Source organism: Leptidea sinapis, chromosome 9, assembly GCF_905404315.1.
Source record: "Leptidea sinapis chromosome 9, ilLepSina1.1, whole genome shotgun sequence".
Lineage (NCBI taxonomy): Eukaryota > Metazoa > Arthropoda > Insecta > Lepidoptera > Pieridae > Leptidea > Leptidea sinapis.
This window is the reverse complement of record NC_066273.1, coordinates 996,695-1,005,212: the sequence shown is the minus strand read 5'-3', so window position 1 is coordinate 1,005,212 and position 8,518 is coordinate 996,695. Positions and strand designations below refer to the sequence as shown.

At 35.2% G+C, this 8,518-nt stretch overlaps 1 protein-coding gene across 2 annotated transcripts; it reads right to left on the bottom strand.

The window, feature by feature from the left end:
• LOC126965860 (zinc finger protein 90-like) lies at nt 1-5,241 on the bottom strand. 2 transcript variants are annotated; one of them, XM_050809626.1, is made up of 6 exons: nt 4,999-5,241; nt 4,794-4,915; nt 3,043-3,252; nt 2,092-2,217; nt 655-699; nt 1-541 (listed from the first exon to the last, which is right to left on the bottom strand). In XM_050809626.1, exons 1-6 carry the CDS (start codon nt 5,115-5,117, stop codon nt 24-26), a joined length of 1,140 nt encoding a protein of 379 aa, XP_050665583.1. In that variant the 5' UTR covers nt 5,118-5,241; the 3' UTR covers nt 1-23. The 2 variants fall into 2 exon arrangements, with proteins under 2 accessions (XP_050665583.1, XP_050665584.1); XM_050809627.1 differs by lacking the exon at nt 655-699.
• Between the last annotated feature and the right edge of the window lie 3,277 nt (nt 5,242-8,518).

The window sequence follows — 8,518 nt, the reverse complement described above, 5'->3', positions numbered from 1 at the left end:
TTTTGGTACCCAAACTTTATTGGTCAAGTAAATGCTGTTGTGGGGCAAGGTGTTATTTCGTCTACTTCTTGAGAGATCATTAGTTCATCATCTAAAGCCATTTTCGCACATATGCACTCTTCACTTATTGTGCCATTTCCAGAAACTATACATTTACCCAAAACATCTCTGCAACTGTTATATGGAAAAATACTTTGAAGCTCCTCGCCTGATTTTTGAGGAACTGTTACAACATCGATGTCAATATCAACATCAACGAATTCTTTTATTTTAATTGTGCCATCATCTTTATATTCTAACTGAGGCATACTATTCTCAATAAATTTTCCACTTTTACACTTGCATGTGTGACATTTACTCTCTTCAGGTCTTTCCTTATTTCTAAGATCATTATTATTATCTTCTTTGCTTATCTTAATGGAATCGGTGTTATTTTGAATATTATTATTTTCTTTAATTATATTTTGCTCTACTAATATGTCTAATTTATTTTCTTCCATTCTTACATGGGAAAGGCTTGGTTGTGACTTCAAATTGTTGTCTGAAAAAAAATTGAATCAATAATCAATCTCTTGGAATTGTTCGTGGCATGAGATAATAAGCAACTTAAATTATTAGTCTCTAGTGCAAGTACATTTCTATCAAGATATTTACCTAAATACAGTTCCTGACTTGACACCTCCATTTTACATTTGTTTTCTGTAATAATAATAATTATAGGTACATTATATATAATTTGGCATACTAACTTGTAATAAACATATTTTTACTACACATCCCTTTCATACGTCGTTATTTTTAATCAGTCTTTCAGTACAGAGTTATCTTTAGTTTTATTTCCGCTAAGTTTAGTTAGTCTACATGCAGACTCTCGTTCCGGACCTCCGCGGTCAACATCTGAGGATGCCCCGTGTAAAAGATTACACGAGAAATTCACTACGTTTTAAGCAACTGGTCGCTTTCAAACTTAGCAGGATTATACTTTGTCACCATATTGTAATTACCATTTCAAACTTATGTAAAATCTCACTGCACGTTTTATACTGAACTAACTTTCAATATTTACTTAGGCAGCCCCGTCTCTTATTACGTAGTATTAACATCCTCTTTGATACGAGTGTAAGAATTTGTGAGGTAAAATTTTAACCGGTTAACGATTAAGTGCACAGAGAATTTAAAATTCGGTTTTGTACTAACTTTACCAACATTAACGGTTCTTAGTTAAGTTCACTGTAAAGTTATTGTCAAATAAACCGGTTTAGAACGGCTTTACATCGCTGAGTCATTGGACAGAGCAACGTTTCAATTTTAGTGATACTTACCTAAATTATTTTGTTTATGAAAATTTTCACGTTCCTATTGAATGAATACATACAAACAAATTTTAACCGTTAAATTTAAAATCAGTTCTAAGCCTTGGACACGACCATAAACGAACAATAAACGAGCGTATAGAGAGACATGATCTTCTAAAACGTAGATACAGCAATATAGAAAAGGTAACCGAATCCATTGCTACTGTAACCGATTTCAATTGACAAGTTGTAAACAGTCAGCCACATTTCGAATTCCCTCCAATTATTTTGAATATTAAATTAGCTATCGCACACATTTACAAATCAAACCTGGTCATCCATTATCGAGCTGTCCGGTCGTCCATACGCTAGTATGTTCCAAGGAGTACCCATAGAGGGTAGGGCCGTAATAACGCTCTACAACCATTTCCTTTATATTTTTTACGAAAATAAGGCACGAGACGAGCAGGACGCAGCTGGAGACGCAGTTTGGATGGTAATTGATACACCCTGCCCATTACAATGCAGTGCCGCTCAGGATTCTTGAAAAACCTAAAAAATTCTGAGCGGCACTACAAATGCGCTCGTCACATTGAGACGGAAGATGTTAAGTCTCATTTACCCAGTAATTTCACTAACTAAGGCGCCCTTCTGACCGAAATACAGTAATGCTTACACATTACTGCTTCACGGCAGAAATAGGCGCCGTAGTGGTACCCATAATCTAACCGACATCCTGTGCAAAGCAGCCTCCCACTGGTAAAAATTTAGTATAAAAATAAAATATTAAACTCACTGTGTAGTTTATGATGTCTCTTCAAAGCATACTTGTTGGAGAACTTCTTCATACATTGTGAACACTCGAGGGCTGATGGTTGGTGAGCCAACAGATGCGTTTTATAGTGATTCAATTGTATATAACCTAGAAACAGCATACACATTCATTAGCGGCCACCCATAAACTACGTCAAACGAGGGAGGAGATGGACGAAGTGTGACAATGTATGACAAGGGACGAGGAGGGGACCAAAATTTTTTGACGTCACTTTTTTTCAAAATATAATATTTTTTACTGTCGAGGACCCAGTGCTCTGTGAACGGCTGGATCACATGGCGTTGCTAAGAGACTTCGTTTCATTGTGTGTATCGCATTTATCACGGGGAGTGTTCCGAAGAGCTGTTTTACCTGATTCCTGCCACTGAATTCCACCTTCGCACGACACGCCACACATTAGGACATCATCTCCACGTTCCTCCACAGTGCCATTTTAAAAACAATTTCGAAACACTGCTGTTTAATCATAATCTAAGTGTTCAATTGCATAATATGTGACATCACACTAGGTCTCAAAAATGTGACCACCTATGACTAGGACGGAGGAGGAGGTCATAAAATCACCCCTTATCAGTGAGAAGGTCTTTGGGCGCAATATGCGTTATTGAGTGAAAGTAGAGACAAATAAAGAAATCGGTTGGTTGGAATCGTGTAGACCTCTATTCAAAAAGTACCGTCTCTTAACTCTACATCAAATATTAGAAATCAGTATGTTTGTAAAGATATATCTAACTTAGGCCAGTATTTAAAGATATTTCTAACTCAGGACTTTTAGTCGTTATTTAAAAACTTTCTGCTCAAAATAGTCACCAACAGTGACCAAAATTCATTCAATGACGAAATCAGTGTGAACAAGATCTTTGCGGGCTCTGTATAATATATAAATATCTGTATAATGTCAAGTCCACCTACCCTTTCCACATTCTTTGCAGTAATATGGTTTGTTATCAGTGTGAGTCAACTCGTGATGTCTCAGATGATGAGCAAAGTTAAATGTTTTCTCACATCCATTGTGTCCACACCGGTATCTTCTTTCCAACTTCGGCTTGTGTGTTTTTGAATGTGACAACAATGCTTGCTGGCTGTTAAACTTTGCATAACATTTTGCACATATATATGTGTCTGGAACAGTAATGTACATATTACCACACAATGAAATACAAATAAATAGGCAATGAAACCTAGAGCAGTCCTTGAAGCAACATCTGATGAAAGTAATCTAATTAAATAGACAATATAAAGTTAAAGATTAGTGTTATTTTATTTATTGCTTTATTTTATACATCACATCACATCACGAATGAGCCAGATAATATAATATAAAACATTGGCCAACAATGATTTTATATTATTTAGGCTAAGTACAAACTTATTACCTATACATACATATATTATTACCTATAGTAGGCTAGTAGTAACCCACAATGCTCAATGGGAATTTACTCGAGCGTCATAGAGACCTATTGGGTTGCAAAGCTTATATATAAGAAGAATCAAATGTATTATAATATACATATACCTTATTATGACATGTTTTTTAACAACTTTGCTGCCCTCCCCTTACTTTATGTCACTCTCAAATTGTCAAATTAGTGGAATAGTAGCACTTTTTAGCATGCTATTAACTCTAAACCTTAATCTGATGCGCTCGAGAATTTCTGATGATCAATTTTTTTTACTAATCTGATCCGTTATCCATCACGGGCAGCCTTATATATGGAGCTCATATTTGGTGGAGATATTTAACCGGGTACACGCTATCCCCCCGTATATTAATCTGCCGCACTTTAGTAAATCCCAAAATCCTGGCTTGAGCTCCCCTACAACTACGAAATCTATTCGTTGCGATTTTTAAAATGCGATATAAAATCGCAAACATAAGGTAGAAAATAAATAATATAAATTAATTAGGAAAGTTTTTGGCATCTACAATTTTGAATCGCAAACGATTTATTTTCGCGATTTATGTACGTGGATTTAAGACAATTGTATTTCTGTTGTTTACAGACTAACGATATTTTTTCGTAACAATTTTTTATCGTAGTGCGCGCTTAGCCTAATATGATTTATGATTAAGATGTAAGGTAATCATTTGTTTTTAAGCATTTTGTATGAGTTACAGTCTTGGCAATTCCAACAATTTACACATTATTTGTGCATATATTATTAACGCATTAAATAGAATAATAATTCAATGTTTGTCTCTTTTTTTTTAGCTTGCTTTCTATTTTTTTTGTTTGATGATGTCAAACTAAGAGATAGAAAGCTCTTTTAATTTCTCACCATATTTTTTTTATGGAAAAGGAGGACAAACAAGCGTACCTTGTGTTAAGTAAGTCGCTCCCATTCTCTTGCAACACCAGAAAAATCCTAGGAGCGTTGCCGGCCTTTAAAAAGGTGTACGCGCTTTTTGAAGGTACCCATGTCGTATCATACCGGATACATCACACAAGGAACTCTGAAGTCATTCCACAACTCTGGAAGACCGCCACACATCCAGATGGCGGGGATGATATCCTAACTTCTGGCGTGTCATGCAAATGTGGAATTTGACATTTATTTATTATATGGACCTGACAATTTTAAGATCTTGTTATATGCCTTGAATATTATAAATAAATAAGTTCACATACTATAAGTAAAGACTAATGAGCTGTTATTACCTTTATGTGCATACTGAATGTGCCGTTTCAACAATGTCTCATCACGGAAATTGCGCCCACACTGAGGGCATTTTACACTGCCAGTTCTTTGATGTTGTTTTTGGTGGCGTCTTAGTGCTGACCTATATTTGAGTGATAAAAATCAATATGGTTTCAAACGTGGTTTTTAAACGAAATAAATGATATACCACCATGTTAAACTTACAAAAAACTAAACTTTTTTTTACATTCTATACATTCAAATTGAGGAATGTGGCTTTGTTCGTGCCTCCCTTTCTCACTTTCGTATTTAAACTCTTTATTACAATAGAGACATGAATACATGTTTTTGTCTTCAATAACTATTTATTTCATAAAAGTTTGTATCTATGAATAATAGTAGTAAAGTACTTCAGACAGTTTCTGTTAATGCTTAATCATAATCCTTATCAGCTGATAACAACGAAAAAATGTGAAAACACTTTACAAGTTTACAAACGTCAAATTTTACAGCTGAATACTGATTAAAATATTTTTTTTTTTTGGTTATGGCTTGGCTACTGGGGGCCTGTATTACGTATTAAATACGTAGGTATTTACAATAAGTATTAAGAATAAAACAAATTTTGTTTTATTTTTTATTTATTTCATGAACATGGATGGATGCTAGTATTTCAGTTGATGTTACGAATTCAATAAATAATGTTACCAGGCATAACATAAAAATAAAGAACACATTTTCACTCCTATTATTGTTATGCCCTCGCAGCCCCGTCTATAATATGAATAACTGTTACAGAAGATACCATTATGTGATTCCTCCCAGGCCTCAAAAATATTCCTGATGAGTTCAACACCTGCATCGGTAGTTGAGCGTCCCCTAGTAAAGCCAAATTATTTTATATTAAGTAACTTATAAGTGTTTGAGTCAGTAAGCATTTGGCTTAAAATATTTTTTTCAAAAATTTACTAAGGTCGCCAACACCAAAACAGGACGATAGTTATTCGGGTCAGAAGGCCTACCATCAACTTTTAATAAGCGATGCGATTCCGATGCAGTTCGATTTAGGTACCAAAACTGCATCGCTAAAATTCGTACCATGAAGTGCCTTTTACTGAATGGCGTTTGGATCCCTTAAGAAGAATGAACGAAATAAAGCCCGTCACAGACTTAGCTTTAATATATATTAATATTTTTATAGCTAGGGATATTACTATATATTTTCTATACTAATTTTCGCGTGACCGCACTCAGCTATAATATATATTTCTGTGACGTCACCAAGCGGTACCGTAATATACATTATTGCATATTACTATATATTATAGTATAGCAAGACATATTCCGACATATTTTGAATGTACAGCGTGTTCCGATCCCCGCGCTCGCGCGCCCGCGCGCCACGCTGCCCCTCCTCCGCCTGCAGTTTCTTTTCATTCACCAAAGAACGAGCACGTCTTTTTAATTATAATGGAGCATTTGATTGAAAGTGTACGAAAACATCCCTGTTTATGGCAACTTGATTTGAAAGAGTATAAGGACAGCGAATTAAAAGAAGCAGCGTGGGAAGAAGTATTTAATGAGTGTGATTTTCCAAGTGGTAAGTAAAGTAAAACAATTTTTTCTTACATATTACGTTCTAATTACGCCTGATTTGATTAAGCCTCTCCGTAATTCGTGTTGACTGCCATGGGACTGCTCTCACTGTATTAAAATAATTACAAAATTATTCTCGAATAAAGAAACAGTCGTTTGCAAAACTGGCATTTTGCGTATCTGACATTGGGCGTGTAACGTTATTTAAATTGTCAGGTAAGCTGAGCAACTGATGCTCGCTGTCAATTCGGACACTGCGATGATTTTGAATGTTGAAATAACCAATGGTATTTTCTATACAATAGGTGTGTAAAACACAAGTGGCCTTGGCTATTTTGTCTACAAGATCAATTTTGCATTCAAATGGTCTCTTAAAGACTCTCCAACGAGTAGATAATATACCAAATGCATTTTCCACGACTCTGCGTGCTCTACTGAATCTATAATTATAAATTTTACGAATTTTAGTTAAGTGACCCTTTGGATATGCTCTCATTAAATTTGTCATCAGCGCAAAGGCTTCATCGCCCACAAAAACGTATGACAAATTTATACCGCCCGAAGTTAAGGGTTCTTCATCAGGAAACTGTAATTCATTAGTTAACATTTTCCTTCCCAAGACACTGTCTGCAAATATTCCACCATCACTAAATCGTCCTTTTGAGCCAACATCTATTATCCTGAACTTACGGGTTGCGTCAGCTACCGCTAGCAACACAATAGAAAATGTGTTTTTGTAATTATAAAAATCAGACCCTGAATTAGATGGCACTCTAATAATAACGTGTTTGCCATATATAGCACCGCAGAAGTGGTCATACTGGCACATTTCTTTAAAAACTGAAGCAATATCCTTCCATTCTTCTTTTGTAGGTTCTGCGAGAACTTTAGGCTGAAGATGCTTTCACAAAGAATCACACACTTCTTCCACTATATTGGACACAGTAGATTCTTCAATTCTATAACTGAAGCATATGGTTCTAAATGTTGAAATCCCCAGTTGAAAGATACCTGAAATTTCAAATTTTTATTATCAATTATTTTGTTTGTTTCAGTGGCAGAAATAAAAAAATTATGGAAGAAACTAAGAGACGGGCACCATCAAGCGTTAAATGCTAAAAAAAACTACGGGACAAGCAGCGGATTGTAAACCAAAATGGAAATACGAACATTTGATGGAGTTTTTAATTCCACACATGAAAAATAGACATCAACATACAAACGTAGGAACTAGTTCCAGAAACACGACAGATACCCTGAACGATGATAGCTTAACAGGCGATGAATCCATGGATTCTTTGAAGGAATTTAGAATTAAAAAAAAACAAAACGATCCATTCTATGCTCGAAGATGAACAGAAAAGAAGGGAGAAAAGAACTGCCGAGAGAGACCACATAAGAAGACAGTTAATGGAGAATGCTTCTAACCAGTCAAAAAATGAAACTAGTGCTATGGAAAAGCTTTTCTTGAGTATGTGCGATACCACATGCCAATTCCCGAAATATTTACAAATGAGAATACAGTGCCAAATATTTAACATTGTAATGGAAGCCAAAGAGCAACATTAAATGAGATCAAACTACTCAGACAATTCTCCAGGTTGTTCAGTTTATAATTTCACCGGTGGTACTCCTTTCAAACTACAAAACAGGAATCTACCTACTCTACGACCAGTTACCGCACAATCATCTTACACCTCACCAACACCTGAAGTGTACAATATCCCTGACGCAATGCAAAGTCATAATACATATTCGGCAGAACAATCTCTGAATACACTCACATCAGAAACTGATTATCCTATTCAACAACCTTCTTTGCGACCAGATTCTGCACAGTCATCTCACACCTCACCAACACCTGAAGTGTACAATATCCCTGACGCAATGAAAAGTCAAAATAAAGATTCGGCAGAACAATCTCTTAATATTCGTAATTACCTCCAGGATTTCAATTATTAAAATGATTTTGTTTTCTTAACTTTAAAAGTAAAATTAGTTTTGACTAGAAAATAAAAGAGTTATACCTACTGTGTTGTATTAATTTTATTCTTACCTTAAACACACAGCCAGAGGTTCTTCAGAACTAATACTTTTGCGCAAAATCGTATTTTTCTTTTTTATATCATTTTTTATCAATTCATGTAGC